This window comes from Electrona antarctica (genome assembly GCF_951216825.1).
Source record: "Electrona antarctica genome assembly, chromosome: 19".
In the NCBI taxonomy this organism is placed as follows: Eukaryota; Metazoa; Chordata; class Actinopteri; order Myctophiformes; family Myctophidae; genus Electrona; species Electrona antarctica.
The window spans coordinates 15578404-15598269 of NC_136800.1; the positions used below are offsets into that span (position 1 = coordinate 15578404).

General features: G+C 43.0%; 2 protein-coding genes across 4 annotated transcripts in view; one reads left to right on the top strand and one right to left on the bottom strand.

The window, feature by feature from the left end:
• The window catches only part of LOC306943953 (rho GTPase-activating protein 12-like), a 52812-nt gene extending 41501 nt beyond the window's left edge, over nucleotides 1–11311 (top strand). The window contains exons 3-18 of one of the 3 annotated variants that reach the window (XM_079530518.1): nucleotides 184–432; nucleotides 1337–1546; nucleotides 1975–2055; nucleotides 2241–2366; nucleotides 3898–3975; nucleotides 4742–4803; nucleotides 5142–5223; nucleotides 5762–5863; nucleotides 6464–6562; nucleotides 7051–7153; nucleotides 7566–7688; nucleotides 7870–7968; nucleotides 8547–8624; nucleotides 8809–8943; nucleotides 9052–9157; nucleotides 9722–11311. In XM_079530518.1, coding sequence (XP_079386644.1) covers nucleotides 184–432; nucleotides 1337–1546; nucleotides 1975–2055; nucleotides 2241–2366; nucleotides 3898–3975; nucleotides 4742–4803; nucleotides 5142–5223; nucleotides 5762–5863; nucleotides 6464–6562; nucleotides 7051–7153; nucleotides 7566–7688; nucleotides 7870–7968; nucleotides 8547–8624; nucleotides 8809–8943; nucleotides 9052–9157; nucleotides 9722–9896 — 1908 coding nt within the window. In that variant the 3' untranslated portion in view covers nucleotides 9897–11311. The remainder of the gene's footprint in view (nucleotides 1–183; nucleotides 433–1336; nucleotides 1547–1974; nucleotides 2056–2240; nucleotides 2367–3897; nucleotides 3976–4741; nucleotides 4804–5141; nucleotides 5224–5761; nucleotides 5864–6463; nucleotides 6563–7050; nucleotides 7154–7565; nucleotides 7689–7869; nucleotides 7969–8546; nucleotides 8625–8808; nucleotides 8944–9051; nucleotides 9158–9721) is intronic. The other 2 variants (XM_079530519.1, XM_079530520.1) reach the window with 2 other exon arrangements.
• An 18-nt stretch (nucleotides 11312–11329) lies between these two features.
• LOC306943954 (large ribosomal subunit protein mL37-like) lies at nucleotides 11330–16964 on the bottom strand. The gene is made up of 8 exons (XM_079530521.1): nucleotides 16462–16964; nucleotides 15696–15879; nucleotides 14495–14610; nucleotides 13819–14004; nucleotides 13197–13351; nucleotides 12843–12974; nucleotides 12338–12412; nucleotides 11330–11561 (listed from the first exon to the last, which is right to left on the bottom strand). Exons 1-8 carry the CDS (start codon nucleotides 16829–16831, stop codon nucleotides 11463–11465), a joined length of 1317 nt encoding a protein of 438 aa, XP_079386647.1. The 5' UTR covers nucleotides 16832–16964; the 3' UTR covers nucleotides 11330–11462.
• Between the last annotated feature and the right edge of the window lie 2902 nt (nucleotides 16965–19866).

Below are 19866 nucleotides of genomic sequence, written 5' to 3' on the forward strand. Positions count from 1 at the left end.
GTGTCTGTCTCTCTCACACACACACACACACACACACACACACACACACACACACACACACACACACAAACTGCTGCCTGCATTCATGGTTTTAATCAACTGCTACCCTGTCTCCCCCCCTCCCCTCTCTCTCTCTCTCTCTCTCTCTCGCCCCCCCCCCCCCCCCCCCATTCTCTCCATCAGTCGGTGTTTCCATCAGGCCAGGGGCGCTCCGACTCTCCGGTCTACTCTAACCTTCAGGAGCTGAAGATCTCCCAGTCCAACCAACCGCCGCAGCCCTCCTGCTCCCCGCTGTCCGTGCTGGGGGACTGGGAGACCCACAAGGATCACAGCGGTAGACACTTCTACTACAACCGCTCCACCCAGGAGAAGACCTGGAAGCCACCACGTGCCAAGGAGACCGGCACAGGCAGCGCTGGAGAGAGTACCGAGGTACGCACCTTCACATTATGCTTGTACATGGCATGTATTAGAAATCTTAGCATCATATTACATCACTAAACCGATTATTTCATTACTTACATTTAATTTGATACATTTTCTGTCGATCGATAATCGATTATTCAATTAAACAGGGCATTGCAGAACATAATTCTCAGACAATAGACTATAAATTAGATTGCAGACAATACTCCGACTTGGCGTTAGGTAGTCGACTCGATTGTGTATGATGCATGTTGTACACGTGTATACACACTGTCACACATACACACACACTCACACACTCACACACACGCTTCCAATTCCATGTGCATGCCTGTGCGGCAGCAATAAGGGTGACATCACTGCTATTTCACACATGGATGAGTAGTACTGTACCGAAACATTACACGTACGATAACATACTCTCATTCACATACTGGCCCGCCCACTAAAACGGCACACAGAGTCCTTCCTCATGTAGCAGATCAGGGTGACTCACACTGAAGGCATCAGTGATTTTGAGTCATCAATTCCATAAGTTAAAACTGCTTTCCCACACTGCCATCTACTGGCGAGAAGCAGTCAATGGTATTGCTGAACAAATGCAAACCGACAGTCAGGTCACCACAAGATCTCCTGCACTCACATACATTCAAGGTTTATAGGAGGTCACAGAGTTCATCATAGTAGTGGTTTATTGGTTTCTTCATTATGGTTGTCTGGTTCTCTATCCACTGCACTCTGTTTCATTGGTGGCGGGCATTTCCTTTCATTGGTGGCTCTGCACTAATCTGATTTACACTGATTGGTTATGGGTGCATTCCAATCATCTGTTATCCATGGTGAAAGATATCTCTCTCTCTCTCTTCTCTTTACATCATTCTCTTTTTTTACCCCCATCCCCGAATGGTAGACCACGCCTCCTCTCCCGCTCTCGCCGTCCTTCCTTCCTCTCCTCTCGTTGTCCATTGGCCGCCTCCAGCCTCTGTCATCGGAGGACACCTGCCTCAGTACCTACTCTAGCCAGTCAGACAGCCAGTACGGCTCGCCACCCCGCGGCTGGTCAGAGGAGATGGATGAGCACGGCCACACGCTGTACGTCAGCGGTTACACTAACGAGAAGGTACCTTCGGTCCAAGGGTTCCCTCTTTTGGAAGGACAGTGATGACTAGTTCCCTCTGCTGGCTGTTTTCATTCCAGGGAGACTCTCCTGTCATTTTACATTTTTGGTAATAGCCAACGAACATCCCCAGCTAAGCCGGATGCACCCGTGTTATTTTAATAACGTCATAATTTAATAAATCACAGTCAAGTCTTTGAATACAACCAGCAGAGGACAGTGTGATGGTGTTGTACGTCCTCTCTGGGGTGCTGCTTCTGTGCTTCTGGGGTCCTTCATGGTGGCGTTCCAGCATCACACACAGTCCACTTTATATGATGTTCCAAAGAGGATTTGTTTTCAATGTTATTCCGGCGTCAGTCAAATACACTCTTGCGTAAGGTCAGGGCACATACAGTCAGACCTACTTTTGACTTTTTGTGTGCCAACAGTGGATAAAGCATGTAGATGACCAGGGCAGGCCCTATTACTACAGCGCAGATGGCTCCAGGTCAGAATGGGAGCTGCCCAAGGTAATCTTTCCCACTCATTGCTAAATAATGCTATTTTTTACAAAAATGTACAACACTGTCCTGCGCCTCAAAGGGCAGCAATTATAAATCGGGCTCACCTCATCTTATAAAGATGTTGTGTTGTGTGATGGACTTAAAGTGATTTGATTCCAACCCTGCTCCTTTCTCTTTGTTGTCCCCTGCAGTACAACCATTCACCACCCCAGCCGGACAGAGATGCCCCCAAGACCCGCAGTCTGGACAGGAGACAGGAACCCATCGTCCTCACCAAGTGGAGACACAGCACCTACGTCCTGGAGCCCAACGACAAGGTCTGAATCACTTTATGCAGTACAGTCCATACATGTCATTAAATAGACAAAATCTTCTATCACTTTGTTATTACACTACAACCAGAGAACATTTCTCCTTTGTTTCATTTCATTTCATTTTCTCCCAATTATCTCATTGCATTCCATACCCAGTGATTACAAATAATTAGACCTTCCTTCCATGTTTTATTACATTCAATAAACCTTGGTCAACTGATACTATATTACTATTATTTTTAAAGACCCCAATTAAAATGAGTGGGGTAAAAAAACATTATACAGTTCGTGTACAAATGTTAGCTATTGTTCTGTCCTGTTGAGTGGTACGTGTAGGTTGTTTTGTTTGTGTGATAACAACACAAGGTTACAAACGGATGGTTTTGTTTCAGCGGCTCCTCAAAACCAGGCGTTTCCGCGCAGGCTCTGCCCGGCCACACCCATACAAACACCAAGTCAGTGTGACCTGTCACTCAACCTGCCAATCAAATCAATTGCCTTGACCCTCAATCCAAAAAGCCAATCACCTTGCATGACGATAATGAGACGAAACGAGGCACTATAGCATCACCGGATGTATCTGTTTCTCTATCCTGACTTCTGCGTTAACTTTAGACTGATCATCCTCCCCTGAATCGCCTGACAGTGGAAGTGAAGGACACTTTGAATTGTGGAAATGTGTTTGACAGATCTTGGTCACTTGAATGCCTCTTTGATTATATTTTTCCCCCACGGAAAGAATGTTTTGTGTTTTCAACCATTTTTCAACATACAGTAATTTATTATGTATATTGTCTCTTGATGTTTTGGCCTCTAATTTGAGGGCGTCGATTTGTGATTTGTGTGGTTTGTTGTTCATCGCCCTCAGGAAAACCCTCAACAAACCACACATCACATTCCGGCCAATCACAATTGGCGTCCTCACTTTTTATCCTCAATACGTACAGTACATTGCTCAGCCAATCAAATCATTGCTATGGGGTGCTCAGCCAATCAAATCATCGCTATGGGGTACTACACACAAACACACAAAGCTGGTTATAGGACAGATAGGTTAAAAGGGACATCCCACCACAATAACACTGGCTTTTTTCTTTTTTTCCCCCACCATTTTATTTTCAGTCCTATCCATTTTATGTGATTCTTTTTTTATAAAAGGCAATCAGAAATAGTTTTGCTAGTTATTGATCATTTGTCAAATTTGCACATTGTCAGCAGAATATTGCCGACTTCCACGGCAACGGATTCAATTCAATTCAATCTCAGTGCTGACAGGAAATTGCATTGGCGACAGCGTGGAACTATTGTGCTGGGTGCAGTTTACCACAAAACTAGAGGCCTTTCCCAACTATCACACTTCAGACTCCCACTGCTTAATTCAATCGAATTGCAAAAGGTCTTCCTAGTCAATGAATAACACTATCAAACATCTGCACTTACATTAATGTCTCATATTCTCGTGATGTGGTCCCTTCTGGTTGAAGTGCCTTTTTTTTGACTGATTTGCCTTGTGTCGTCCCTGTTTGTTTGTTAGGATGTTCCTCCTCCAGGCCCCAAGCCCTCCACTCCTGACTCTGACTCCTGCCCTTCATCTCCAAAGCACCCCCCCTCTGTTAGTATCTCCCCTCTCCTCCCCTCCTGCCCTTCATCTCCAAAGCATCCCCCCTCTGTTAGTATCTCCCCTCTCCTCCCCTCCTGCCCTTCATCTCCAAAGCATCCCCCCTCTGTTAGTATCTCCCCTCTCCTCCCCTCCTGCCCTTCATCTCCAAAGCACCCCCCCTCTGTTAGTATCTCCCCTCTCCTCCCCTCCTGCCCTTCATCTCCAAAGCACCCCCCCTCTGTTAGTATCTCCCCTCTCCTCCCCTCCTGCCCTTCATCTCCAAAGCATCCCCCCTCTGTTAGTATCTCCCCTCTCCTCCCCTCCTGCCCTTCATCTCCAAAGCACCCCCCCTCTGTTAGTATCTCCCCTCTCCTCCCCTCTTGCCTCTCTAAAGCCCTTTTAAAAATACCAACTGTATCACAGCCTTAAAGGCTTGCAATTATAGAATTCTATGATTGCAAGTCTAGGCAACTTTATCCCTGATTGAAGCTTCCCTTTCTGAAAGGTGTGGTGATGGAAAGCCTATTTGCAGTGTTTTTCTCCTGAAGTGGTGTTCTTTTAGGTGGTGGTGATCTTGGTGGTGGTGTCGTGTTCGGAGCTTTCTCTGCCAGAGCTCTTTGGGTTGTACGACCGGAGGTTTACTAGCATTGACAGATGTTTGATCTCATCTGTGAATGTAGTTTTGGGCATTTCTTTGCTCTGTTCTTTTCTCTCTCTCTCTCTCTGTGGTTCCTGTATGCCACCATTCCAATATGTTGATGTTTGTGTGTCTCTGCAGCCATCAGAAAAGTGTGGCGTTCTGAATGTGACTAAGATCACTGAACATGGCAAGAAAGTGCGGTGAGTAAGAGGCAGTTTAAATCTGATGCAGTACTTGTAGTTGCTGCTGACCTAGTACTAGGATATTTAGATTACAGATTAAACCACAGGTAAAATACATTGTTGTGCGTCTGTATCTAAGAGAAAATAATGAATGAATCTGTGTAGAATGTTAGAATTGAGGGGTAAATTATTTGCTTGATACCAATGTACTGCAATATACTTATCCCGGACTATCACTTTAAATGTGCAGTACCAGAAGTTGTGTTTTTGTCATTTTCGAAAATGATACAATAATAACATTTTAGATGAGAGAAAACTGAATATAAGATAATGTTGTTGAATCATCCCCCTGACAGGAAGAACTGGACCTCTTCCTGGACGGTACTCCAAGCATCCACACTGCTATTTGCTAAAGGCCAAGGAGGCGGAACCAGTTGGGTGAGTGACAGAAGTCTGTGGAAAGACGTTTCTACCAGCAAATACTAATACGGCTAGTCTGGTGCGTCACAGGAGCGGGGACAACATAAGGGATAGACACTGGAGCAGCTCGGACAGTTTAAGCCTTTTATTCAGGTGCTAGTATTACAAGAAATTACTGACGTTTCAATCTTTCAATCTTCCTCAGATCATGACTTTGAGCAAGATTGAAAGTCAGTAATTTCTTGTACTAGCACCTGAATGAAAGGCATAAACTGTTCGAGCCCAGTGTCTATCCCTTCTGGAAAATAGAAGTTGTTGAAGTGTGTGTGTGTTTCTCTCTCTCTCTGGTGTTGTGTTGTTGTTTGTCTCTTGGCTGTTTGGGTGGCATTCATTTATTTAATATTTTCTTCCTGCTGGACTGCAGGAAGAAAATATTAAATAAACTACCCTTCCAACCACTCGTCTAATATGTCAACCAGTCTAAGCACATTCTCAGAGCGTCTTTCCAAATGCACACTTTTGTTCATGTATTATTCTCCTGTCTCCTCATCCCCAGTTTGGAAGCAGCCAATCCAAGCCCGAGTTCACCGTGGACCTGAAGGGAGGTTCGGTGGAGTGGGCCTCAAAGGACAAGTCCAGCAAGAAGCATGTGTTAGAGGTGACTGAGGGGAACCCACCTCCATGATGACCACACCTGGTCAGATAGACTTAGTTTTTAATTAATTCAGTTTTTAGAATACCAGAGGGGTTGGGTTTGCTGCACCGGACAACTGCCTCAATACACTGACACCACGCTAGACAGGAACGCCCAAAAACGTCACATCCGGTTTTAGCCTGGGGTAAGAATTTTCTATGGCTGCCAATGCAACTTGGTCCAATCCTTAATCACATACGGACAAACATCTATGCCGATGCTATCTAACTTGCGGAGGTAGCGTGCCTTGTCCACGGGCAACAGATCTTTCAACGTATGGCATTGCAAATACGTTTGATAATCGCTACTCTGCTCAATGTTGTTTTGAAAATGCCGCAAATTGCATTGCAGTGAACGAGCGCAAATCACAACTTCCCCCGGTTGTGGGCGGAGTCACAGTTTGAGGCGCTGTTTATGCGCCGTGGTGTCAGTGTATGGCCTTTGTCCTGGAGTGGATGATATGCGGGTTGTAAACTGTGTGTGTGTGTGTGTGTGTGTGTGTGTGTGTGTGTGTGTGTGCGTGTGTGTGTGTGTGTGTGTGTGTGTGTGTGTGTGTGTGCGCAGCTGAAAACACGCCAAGGCACGGATCTCCTGATCCAGTCGGAGAACGACAGCGTGATCAACGACTGGTACAGAGCACTTCAGGACACCATCAGCACGCATGTAATAATGCACCCCCACCCCTCCACCTTCACAAGCACAATAAGAAACACTGTTTATGAGTGAAACGTACACAGAAGCAATTTACCTTTGTACCTAGTGCTTCACTGCTTTCACACCCCAACATTGACCATATTCACATGGCGTCCATTTTGCTCTTACCTGATAGTGAGACCAAAATGGTCGTTGTGTGTATGTGGGCAAAGCACTCACCCTTAGAGGAACACTGTAGGACACAATACCCCAATACAAGACAGGACCAATACCCACAGCTACAGTAATACTGATATCGACCTCTGTGTAGGATATATGTGTTAAAGTTGTTACTGTAGATTAGGTTTATACCAGCTAGGTCCAATAGCCCAGAAGTAATGGCGTAGTTGAGTAGCCAAGTGTAAGAAAGTAGCGTAAAACAGACATGCAAGTGTAATACAACATGAATAAATGGGTAAAATAAATGTTTGTATAAAATGGTGTTTGTTTGTTTCCAGGCATGGGAGTCTGATGAGGCCATAGAAGAGGACATGCCAGAGTCTCCTGGCGCTGAGAAACAGGACGAGGAGAAGGATCACAGAGACTCTAAGAAGGGCAGAGGTGAGTCAGTCACACCTCAGTGGTTCCTTCTAGGGGTCAAACAAACAGTTACTCGAACAAATCTATTTAGTCGATTTATACAAAAATAATCAATTTAATAAAATAACCGATCAATAGTCAATCCCTATTTTGCGTATGTCACTCAATATAGGCAAAATGTTTCAAACTAAATAGTGAAAATGTACTAGCTCACAATGCCTCATGACACGTTGTGAACTTGTAGATTTTTGCACAGCACTGTTGTGCAACATAATATAAAATAACACCTAAGTAGTTAATCAATTTGTTGATAATGGCAAAGTTTTACAAATATTTTAGATATGAAAAGTAATCGATAGAATAATTGCTAAGAAAATCATCAGTTGTAGCGCCCTAGTACACTGTATAACGTTGTCCCATCCCTCCCCCACAGCCATGAAGACCTCCACCAGCATGGATGATGCCTCGGAAAACAAGAAAACCAGACACAAGCTGAAGAGGTTCCTGACGCGCCGGCCTACACTGCAGTCTGTCAGAGACAAGGGATATATCAAAGGTAGGATGCAGGTTAATAACCCAGATAAATCCTGATAAGTTACATTTTGGTCAGCCTATTGTATGCAAATAGATATCCGCCAAATCTTTGCCTATTTTAGCTGACTGTCTGCCTATTACAGTATGACATGCCAACAATAGGGACGCTGGGGTTCATACATGTGTTTAACCTTTGTTTTCAGATCAGGTGTTTGGCTGCAGCCTGAGTGACCTGTGTTACAGGGAGAACGCCACTGTGCCGAGCTTCGTGATGATGTGCATCGACCACGTGGAGACTAACGGTGAGTGATACCGACATGGACTACACACACACAAATCATCATCTGCAGTTCTTAACTGGGACTCACTCAAGTCAATGGCCTGAACATGCTATTCCACCGATGTGGTCCCATAAGAACTGCAGATGGTGTGTGTACGTGCATGTGCAGATTATGATCAGTGTGTGTTAACTTCCTCGGTGCATGTCTAGGGTAATGAAGGAGTAGCAGCATGCCAAACTGTTGATTAAATATATACCAGTATATAAATATACTCTTTTTTTTTTTAATGTATTTTTTTGTGGCTTTCGCCTTTTATTTTATATATTTTATGGAGGGACAGACCGTAGGCTAATGGGGAGAGAGATGGGGGGAAGACATGCAGTAAAGGCCGTCGGGATTGGGGCACACTGCCAGACTGGATTACCAGCCAAGGTGCCTGGACCACTGAGCCATGGCCCAGGCCATAAATATACTCTTGTAGAGTATTTATTAGCTTGAATTGGTCCTGTTGACTGCACTGTAGAATGACTAGAAGATATACCCTGTGTTGGGCAACCAACACTACATGTTATTTTCATGTTATTTCTACCCTCCTGCAGGTCTTTCTGTGGATGGGCTGTACAGGGTGAGTGGGAACCTGGCCATCATACAGAAGCTGCGCTACACTGTCAATCACGGTAAGGTTCCACCCTCCAGGTTAACGCTTCACCTCTAACCTCCACCCAGCATGCATTGAGGCTTTGTAGGAATACACGTGCATATAAGGCATATTATTGTACTGTCTAAAGCTATTGTCTGGCAATTGATAGTACATAATTTACACGGTGGGATTCTATTTATTTTGTGTGCCTGACTGTGTAGATGAGAAGGTAAACCTAACAGATGGGAAGTGGGAGGACATCCATGTGACCACTGGAGCTCTGAAGATGTACCTCAGAGATCTGCCTGAGCCTCTTTTCACCTACGCCTTCTTCCACGACTTTGTCAACGCCATCAGTATGTACAACACACACACACACACACACCGCCAAGCCATTGGCTCAGCCATCATGGAAGTCACTTTTGCATCGCTTCAAAGTTGTGACAGGTTTGTCCATTCTGCAGAGATTCCTGACTACAAGCAGCGTGTCCATACCATAAAGGAGCTGGTGAAACAGCTGCCCAAACCAAACCATGACACCATGCAGGTCCTCTTCAAACACCTCAGGACGTAAGCACTACATTTGACCATCATTGTACACATAGTACAGTGGTTGGCCTAAGTAGACTTGTTGAGTGTCAATAAACACCAAATGCGGTGACATCTTTAGTGTAGTTCAGACATTGTTGCAATTCCCTCTTGCCATAAATTGTATGGATTGTAGTTTAACCCATTTTGGGCGGGAACCCCTTTTGGTGTTAGCATTATGTTATGCTTTAGCCATTGAAAAATAGCAGACCTACAAGTTCATAGCGCGCCAGTGGCGCGCTATGAACTTGTAGGTCTGCTATTTTTTAACATAGATTTTTCAGAAAACTGTCATTTTCAAACAAGACATTTTTAGAATCTGATCTCGGGCCTAAATGGGTCAAGTAGTAAAATTAATCGAAACGGAAGGAAGCCTGCTGTGTGCTCTACATTAGGAAGACACATTTAATGCTTAAAGGATGATGCGTGGAGCCATGGACCATTGAAGCAATTCCTTATTTAGCATTTCACTTACTTACATTATGTGTCTATGCTTGTACCTGCACTTCTCCCTCCCTAATACACTCTCAATCGCACTCTCTCCAGGGTGATCGACCATGGTGAGGAGAACCGTATGACGACCCAGAGTGTGGCCATCGTCTTCGGCCCAACCCTCTTGCGACCTGAGACGGAGACGTTGAACATGGCAATCCATATGGTGTATCAGAACCAGATTGTGGAGCTCATATTGCTGGAGTACGAGGGCATCTTCGGCAGGTAAGACGACGTCACAGGAGGAAGCGTGTTTCTCTGCACCCCCTGACCTGAAATACAGAGCTCCTCTTAACCCAGCATGGCCCTGTCCCCGGAATAAGCCTGGCCCAATACAGCATCTCTCCATCTCTCCAGTCAGCTGGCATGGCCCTGTCCCCGGAATAAGCCTGGCCCAATACAGCATCTCTCCATCTCTCCAGTCAGCTGGCATGGCCCTGTCCCCGGAATAAGCCTGGCCCAATACAGCATCTCTCCATCTCTCCAGTCAGCTGGCTTTCTCACATGCTCACGTTTTTCGAACCACATCTTGAGAACTTGAAGACCCACCTCCCTCCAAAAAAATGTTTTAGACTCTTTGCACTTAACCAATCCTCTGATGTATTCACTGCACTGCTGTTAGTGCCACTTTTTTCCTGTGAAGGTCATATCCACTCCTGTACCTTACACTGGATTGCTATGTATGTGGACCTCGCGGCACTGGATAAGTCAATCGCTACAAGGAGGTTTCTGTTGGAGACTATGGAGGGTTGAACTGGACTTGAACTAACTGAAGGTAGCTTCTAGCCTCGGTAGCTGCCTGCAGACGCAATAAGATGGCAGGGAGGTTAACAATGCTGGCTACAATACATAAATGTACAGTACTTGACCACCACTTGTACAGACAGAACACTGCAGTCCTCTATAGTCATACTATAGAGGCGTGACCAATATCTGCCAGGTGACTGTCCGTTTCAGAGGCCCCTCGTCTGCTGGATCGCAGTGCGAGTACTATACAGATGCTGTCGTTTTCTACTTTTTGTTGGACCACCGCAGTTGAATGGAATCTGACGTTCATCAGAAAGCTGGTGGAGCCAATAAAATAATTCTGAGCAATGCGGAAGTGTTGATGCTTCTGAGGAAAATCTCACTTCTCTTTGAATTTTTCACCTCTTTTCAGTTGCTAGCACTCTCTTTATTTTCTCTCACCTTCTCCCGTTTTCTCTTTTGGGTCGCAAAACACTGATTTAGAGACTGTCTCAGTTTTAAGGGGGGAAGATTATCTCATGCCAGTTAAAACAACTTGAAACACAAGGTACTCAGCTGTGTATTTTCTTGCCTAATGGATAATACATCTATAGGTAAACAGACTTTGGAAAATTATATATGTATGTTATATTGATCAATTTGTACAGCATTGTTTGTGGATGGGATGGGTTGATGGACAGATAATATATTGTACAAATAGTAAATAAAGATGTATGCCAAAATACGCGGGATGGATCAATAATGTATTATGATTCTACAACCAACAGATTGTGGAATAAAGTTGTGAAATGTTTCTCTCTTTTTTGAGGTTTCATCTGCGTAAATGGACAAAAAAAGAATGTAATTTTCCATTTTGGCTTTTTTTAAAACTGGAATAAAGGCCTCTGTTGAAAAGAACTCCAAAGAACACGCTACTTATCTATTTTGTGTACTTTATTTGATTTACCATAAGAGCATTTTCTTGTGTGTAGTTTATTATTCAATAACTGATGAATGAAATGCTTGTAATGTAATACCATTTAAAACAAAAGCATAACACGACATTGAGTCATTCAGCTATGATGCCGTCTTTAACAGCTCCATGGAGGTAGAGAGCCAGGAATTTGCTGAATGTTTCAGGATGGTATCCCGATAGGCCGGCTGGTACCTGGATGTAAGATACAGAAACAAGACTAATGTGTGTGCAGTACAGGGAGGAGTAAAAGTACTGTATGTTTTCCAAAACAAAGTATTCAAACCATCAAAGGAAATTAAAGGAGAATTCCATGCTAGAAGGCTTTCTTACCTTTATTTGTAGTTGTTACGTCCCCACCAAAGAGGTCCAGGTATTATTTTAAGTGCATTATTGGCTAATTTGCTTATTTCCATCAAAATAAGTAGTAAAGTGTGCCGCTTGGGATACTATTTACATTATGAAGAGAGGATATATACAAAGAAAATAGATTTTTGAGCGATGGAAATAAGCGAATTAGCACAACACCCCATAGCCCCATTCAATTCAATTAATTGAGGGCTTGTGGTAGGGGAAACAGCCAATAATTCGCTTTTGCACAAAATAACACCTGGACCTCTTTGGTGGGGACGTAACAACTACAAATAAAGGTAAGAAAGCCTTCTAGTATGGAATTCTCCTTTAACAAAGAAATAGCAGCCATTATTTAATCTGAATTATGCCATTATAATATACCATTGTCACTCTATTTGCACATACTGTATGTAAAAATTGTCCTCTGAATTTACCCATCCTATAACTACTAGAAGCAGTGAGTGCTCAGGAGTGACTAGGGGTTGAGTCTTGCTCAGGGAGACAGACACATTGCTGGCCTGGCCTCACCAATCACTAAGCTATGGCCACCCCATATATGGTTAAACACGGTATATATATATACACATTCAGACAAATATAGTAGGTAATGGTCTCACCTTCACTACTTTCTTCTTGATGAGCGGGCGCACCTTTGCAAAGTCATAGAGCAGATTGTCCTCATCCAACCACACCTTCCAGTCACAACATGTCATGGGTAGACAATACAGAAGACATGAAACATGGATTAAAGCCAAATTAAAATGTTAGGCCAAGTCCTAATCTGCGATTTGTGAAACAATATGTAGAATTAGGATGTTTTGGTAACTTTGGTATATTTGGTTTTGGTATACAGCCAACCAGTGATTGAGGCTTTAACCAGTTTGCATTATTAGCAAGCTAGTTTACTTTCTATGGCTGGTTTGACCTTCAATCGTAAAATAACAATTGATATTGCATAACACATATGCTTCCATAGAAGATATGCTGACTTCTATGGAATTTAAATGACTGAGAACTTTAATCTAACACCACAGGCTTTTAGTCCAGCTGAATGCCAGAGCAATACAGTAGTTTTCTAACACATCAGCAAATACAGCACAGACAAAGTATATAATACCACACCTGGTTCTTTATGCCCTGGTCGTCACGAAGATCAGTGGTGTTTAGCTGGAAGACGACAAATTCAAATTGTCTACCGTTGGTCCCGACAGCCTGTACTGTTATAGGATGGTCCAATATGCTCTGAGGCTGAGGCTGAATCACAGGCAGACAGATGTACACAAAATGAATGAGGGTTAAACTCGGACACATAACAGACAGTTCCCAAACATGGACAAGACAACCATTCAGCAGAGGCAGGCAGATAAAAGGGAAGTAGGGAGAGAGGTTTTAGAAACCGTATGCCATTTATAAGGCAAAAAATAATATGCTGCTGAGTGCACGTATGCAGTCGTATCCGTGTGTGCACGTGCTTACCCCATATAATCTGTGTGCACGTGCCAAAGCATTTCCATAGGCAAACATGATCATCTTGGCTCTGAGCTGTGGTGGATGCAACCGAGGTATAACCTCCCCCGACTCCAGGAAATAAAGTGTATGGGCATGAGGGTAAGGGTAATCATCTTTGAAACCTGATTGGACAAAAGGACCATCAATTAAACACTAATTTTAATTCAATTTCCATGAAATCTGATTGCACGAGGACTGTCAATTACAAACTAAAGGGCCGTCCACAGCACAACTATATATAATCAGATTGGCATACATCATAACCCAGCAGGGTAAAAAAAAAACTGGTCTGTCAATTATTCATAAATAAACATTGATGGATTAATCTAGGCCTGGGCAACATGTTACATTTCCAATTGTATACAGTACACTTATTTAATTTTGTTTGTATATCCTTTCATAATCAAAAGTGTTGACTTTCTGTTGCTTCCCCTTTAACCCAGGTCATTAAATAAGTCTGATTTCCGTAAATAACGACATGGAGGCACATTGTTGAGCTGTGAAAACTGAGAAGTTTAGAGGAAATGTAACAATAAGCATATCAGATATCAATGTTTGGGGGAGGGGTGAGCGAGAGATGTGACGTCACCTGTGTAATTGTCCCTCTTATACGCATGTATTTTCTGTAAATCGATAGCTGGAGAGATGGGGTAGAATGTTTCCAGTACGTTTTCTGTTGTGCTCTGAACTTCCTGTTTCCCAGCGAGTGGCGCTAGGGGAGCCATGCTGTTCAGCAGCAGACCATTCTTACCCCTCACCTGGAACAAATCTTCACCTGGGAAAGAGACAATACAATGTTTTGACAGTTTGTAACTTTTCTTTTGACACCTGAATTTCTCCCTGGGAATAATAATCTTTATAAAGATATCAGGGATATCAGGAATTAATTGTTGGGATCATAGATCTTCTAATCCAGAACCATGCACTGTTTATAACCTCAAACATGTGAGATTCGACAAGAGGTGTACTCAAAACATTGCGACTGAAGTTGTGAACTGGAACTTTAGTCATCGTATGTAAAATGACAGTGTCATGCCCTCTTAAACCTTTTCTTTTGGTTTTCTTCTTTACTTTACAATTTAGGCTGCACATCTTCTCTTTTTATTTTGCCCACAAAATGTGTTTTTCTTAATAGTTAATAACAGTACAAGTTGAGTAATGGTGACCGTGTTTTTACGAAAACACTTTTCAAAAGGTTCTTTACACTAGGTAAGTAAACCAGGAAGCATGATTAAAAGTAACACATTAGAACAGTGTTATTATACCTCTTTCCCATGTAACACAGAGTGTGTAATTCTCTGATAGCATCCTCTTGCCCAGGGCTGGGTGTGTGGATTGTAGTGAACCACATAGATGGAGCAGATTATTGAGCAGGGTGTGGCTGGATGGAGTAGATACGAACACACAATAGACAGTCAGGTAAAATTAGTTAAGCCTCTACCTTATTAAGGCTATGAGTAGAGAATATGTAATTTGATCAGCGCAGCCACGGTTTGAGTTTGATATTCTGAGTCCCCAAGGGGAGTTATCAGTTATTAATTAACCCATTTTGGGCGTGAACCCCTTTTGGTGTTTTAAACATGTTATAATTTAGCTATTGAAAAATAGCAGATCTACAAGCTCATAGTGCGCCACCGAGTGGCGCGCTACGAGCTTGTAAGTCTGCTATTTTTGAAAAATTGGAGGATTTAGAAGATTTTTTTTTAATTTTGAGGTCAGGCCTAAATGGGTTAACCTCTCAGTGCTTTTATTACTCCCCTCACACAGGGAAAACAAAGGCTGGGTATTTGATTAATAGAATAGAAATAGAGATACAAACATACATGTAGGTGTAAATAAGGATAACATTACAAAGGGAGTTCAACATGCTCATAGAAGGGCTTCGGTGCTCAACAGAAAAGGACAATTATAATGTGATGGAAAGGTTATCTGGGCGCTTCAAAATAGACTACCCAAATACATTACTGGAGCACGCAGATAGGTCTGAACAATTGACTGTATTGCAGCGGTGACATTTCAATCAGTATCTTCCTCAGAGTGAAAGTGGTTTTGACTCTTTGAGGATGACGCTGGTAATTGCCCAGGTAAGCTTCTTCTTTTTATGTAACTAAGTACATTATTTAAAGTTTTTTTTTTGTGGCTTTCGCCTTTATTTTAATTTTTTTATGGAGGGACAAACAGTAGGCTGACAGGAAATGGGGAGAGAGATGGGGGGAAGACATGCAGTAAAGGCCGTCGGGATCGGGAGTCGAACCCACGGCACACTGCCAGACTGGATTACCAGCCAAGGTGCCTGGACCAATGAGCCATGGCCCAGGCCACTAAGTACATTATTATACCGTAGATTGCATTTACAACAGATTTAAGGGGCGGTGTCAGGTTGTGCACGGTTTCATGGCAGACCTATTCGTATTGCTTAACTCAACTGTAACGGGCATGCCAGTCTTACTAGGCTAGCACACATACCAATATTGGGGTTTCCTCGGCCTTCTCACTGTCGTGTCCCAGAAGCGAGCGCGTTTGATGACATCCTGCACACGCTCATCCTGATCGGGGATCTGATTTGCTGGATCATGGGCCAATGACAGGATTTGAGGGGGAAGACCAGCGGTGAGATTGGCCTTGGTCAACCACAAAGCCTGACGCACTCCTGAGAAGGAGACCGAATAGAAGTGGAAAAGAGTCAAGTCACATCGAGTGGCAAAGCAACATTTGATGATGTCATGTGCATCACTGTTACAATCTCAAAAGGCTTTACAGGCTTGTATACAAAGGAAACAAACAATTCCCCCTGTCCTGCTCAGACCTTCAAATGGGTAAGAAAAAACCCCAAGGGAAGAAACATTGGAAAGGGAGGGAGTGGGCACACAATATCCAAATGCAACACATACAGAAAAGCAAAACTGTGAATATGAATAAATATATGACAAATAAATAAATAAAATAGGGAACAAGAAACAGGGAAGAAAAGTGTCAGTGTGAAGGGGTAAGATCACAGTAAAGGCTAGTAGGCTATAATTTACAAGATTGTATTACTATTATTAGAATATAAGGAATAATAAAGTAAGTTTTCAGCACTCCCTATTTCAGCCATTTTCACAGAATAAATCATTGGAATTGACCCCCCCCCCCACACACACACACACACACACACACTAGCTCTGGTCCATAGCTCTAATGCGATGCAACGCATTAGAGCTATGGACCAGACCTACACACACACACACATTACCTTCCAGTACGCTAGACCTCTGGCTGAAGACGTAGCATGTTTGTTCTTTATAAAGTGGCATCTCTTGAAGCGGGGGTGAATTGTAATGCCGTGGGTCCTTATAGTCTCTCTCCCATTTAGGGTAAACGGGCTTAGCGAGTCCCAGGGCATAGTGCATCTTTTCCCCCCATGTTATCTTCTCCAGTCCTGGAATCTCGACTCTCTCCCTGGGTTTTGGTGTTGGAGGAACCTTGGCTGACAGTTGGCCAGTGACATTGAAGTGTCGCCGACTTGTCCCACCATGTGAGAGGAGTCTCAAATCGTTGAGTGCTGTTGTTTGAGACAACAACGGAGCCGCTGATTTTAAACGGTTTGCTGTTTCCGTTATCATCTCGGCCCTGTATGTTTGAACTATTATGTAGATCGCGCAGAGCGTTACTGAAACCTAAATCATTTAACATGTATTGCCACTGGACGCCGCCATATTTAGTGGAGATTCTTCCTCTTCCTCCGGACTCGGTCACTTTTTGAAAGGATCTCAAAGTTACTAGAAGCCGTGATAGCGCCGCCAACAGGGCAGGAGTAATTTTACTGATACATTTTACTAGTATGTAACAAAGGCAATCCTTTGATCTGGAACAATTGTACATCACTCCCCAACTCCAGGCCATCACCAGTCATGGAAAGCATGTGTTGGATTTAGGGTTGCCACCTTTGAGATCTTGAAATAAGGGACACTCTTTACGCCTGCCACGGCCTTGCGGCACAGGCGTGTGCGGCAAGGCCGGCAATAGGTTGAAGCAATAAGTTGAAGCAATAGGTTGAAGCAATAAGTTGAAGCAATAAGTTGAAGCAATAGGTTGAAGCAATACGTTGAAGCAATAAGTTGAAGCAATAGGTTGAATGGTTTATTTCGATCTTATGCCGTTAGTACATTACAAGATGAATCATGTTTTAAACTCATTTGACATGATCGAAAAGGTATAGGCGGAAGCTGGGAGCTTATTAGTGCCTATCCTTAATACATTGTACAGTTGTAACTAAGAGGAATTTAAAATGAAAACAAAAACAAAACAAAAGACAAAGACAAACAAAAAACAAAAACAAAAAACAACAAAAAACAACTAACTAACAAACACGGGAAACGAAAGAACAGACAGGCAGAGAAGAAGAAGAAACACATTATCGAACACAGTAATCAAACAGTACGAAAATAAAACTCAAACAATTCAATCAATAATGAGATACACATACTTTTCAGTGTGGTACTAACACTAGGTTGTTTGAAGTTTAGTACCCCTCTCAGCTCGTACCTCCCATCCCTATTGAAGCAATAGGTTGAAGCAATAAGTTGAAGCAATAAGTTGAAGCAATAGGTTGAAGCAATAGGTTGAAGCAATAGGTTGAAGCAATAGGTTGAAGCAATAAGTTGAAGCAATAAGTTGAAGCAATAAGTTGAAGCAATAAGTCGAAGCAATACGTTGAAGTTTCCCTTCAACTTATTGTTAATGCTATCTACAACTTTTGAAGTAGAATTTTGTTTTCCAAATGAGCATAACATAAAGAGTTCTGATTGTGAATCCATCTTTAAATGGGCACAATATTTAATTATATTGATTTATATTTATATTAGACTTTAAAACTCAACATTATTAAACAATCAACTATAATAGTCTACTGAAATAGCAGGCTAACCTATCCCCACATCAGCAGCCAAGATGTGGGCTATTGGGCAGGTATTAGAAATACTACTGACATTACATCTTGTAAAAACACGGATAAATAAGATGATAAATAATAAGGTCCCATAACGAATCGATCTCAGGAGATGTTTGTCAAATGGATTTCGCCATTACTGGATGTTTGGGTCATGAAGAACTGAAAATGAACTGAACCTGAAGAACACGAAAAGATGAAATTACCTACCTAGGTTCCATCATGGAGTCAAATCTTTCCGGTGATAAAATGGCCACCAACGTAATCAAAAAAGTCAACCAAAGAACAAGATTCCTAGTATACAGGATCTCCTCACTGGTCAACAAAAACACCTTGAAGACCCTAACAGGAGCCCTCGTACAAGGTTTCCTCGACTATGCATGCACCTCCTGGACGGTACCACAGCACCTCAAAGGCCCTTAAAACAAGGCTCCAGACTTCCCAAAACAAACTGGTCAGGCTACTACTTGGCCTCACTCCCCGAACCCACCTGGCTGGAATGGCTACAGGACTCTATACTAGGAGCCCGCGGACCCCCATTAGAAAATATATGCCAGCGACCCCCATAAGAGAGGATTTTTACGCAGTGATTCTCAACCCATTTAATTTCAAGTACCAGTTTGACATGCATTAGTCTACGGACCCCCATTCAATGGCATTTCTATCTCTGGGCCCCCAATTCATATTGTAAAATCAATGTTAATTTAACTCTGAGGGTCCATTTGGTTCCATTTGTACACTCTCAGAGTTACAGACCCATAAGGGTCCATTTGGTTCCAAACTATCATTTAGCTGGGGACCCCCTGGAACTCCCTCAAAGACCCCTGGGGGTCCCCGGACCCCACTTTGGGAACCACTGGTTTAGGCTACTTTAGGTACTGTATGCCTCCTGCTAGAACAATTGTGCTGACTTTAATATTTCCTGTGTTTTGTTTTGTTCATTATTGTTAAATTCAGTGTTGACGTGTAGAGGCTATTTAGGAAAATAAGGAACAAACTGTGTTCCTTATTGGTTCAATAAGGGACGCATCATTTAATTCTCCAATAAGGGATGATTCTGTATTTTAAGGGACGGGTGGCAACCCTAGTTGGATTTCCAGAATGAAACATATGAATCAGCCTGGAAAGAACTGTCAATCAGATTATATATGAGGTGGATGCTGGCAAATACTGCGGCATGGTCATGCTGGACCTCCAAAAGGCTTTTGATACCGTGAACCACTCCATACTGGTTAACAAGCTAAAAGCAGTGAGCTGGATGCAATCCTACCTGGAGGGGAGAGAACAGATGGTGGAGGTGAATCGAACACTGCCCCCCCCCCCCTCCCAGTGAGCTGTGGTGTTTCATAAGGAAGCATACTAGGGCCTTTACTGTTCCTAATATATGTAAACGACATGACATCAGCTTGTGACTGCAACTTGTTCCTGTTCGCAGATGAATTGGCACTGCTAATCTCGGACAGGAACAAACTGCAGCTTGAAAAGGCCCTCAGCTCTGAACTCGGTAGAATCTGCACCTGGCTCGCTGATAACAAACTATCTTTACACCTGGGAAAAACTGAATCCATTCTCTTTGGATCTAATAGTAATCTCAGCAAGGCAAATGACTTCTTGGTTAGAGTGGGTGACAATGTTATCACACGTAAAGATGAAATTACCTACCTAGGTTCCATCCTGGAGGCTAATCTTTCCGGTGATAAAATGGCCACC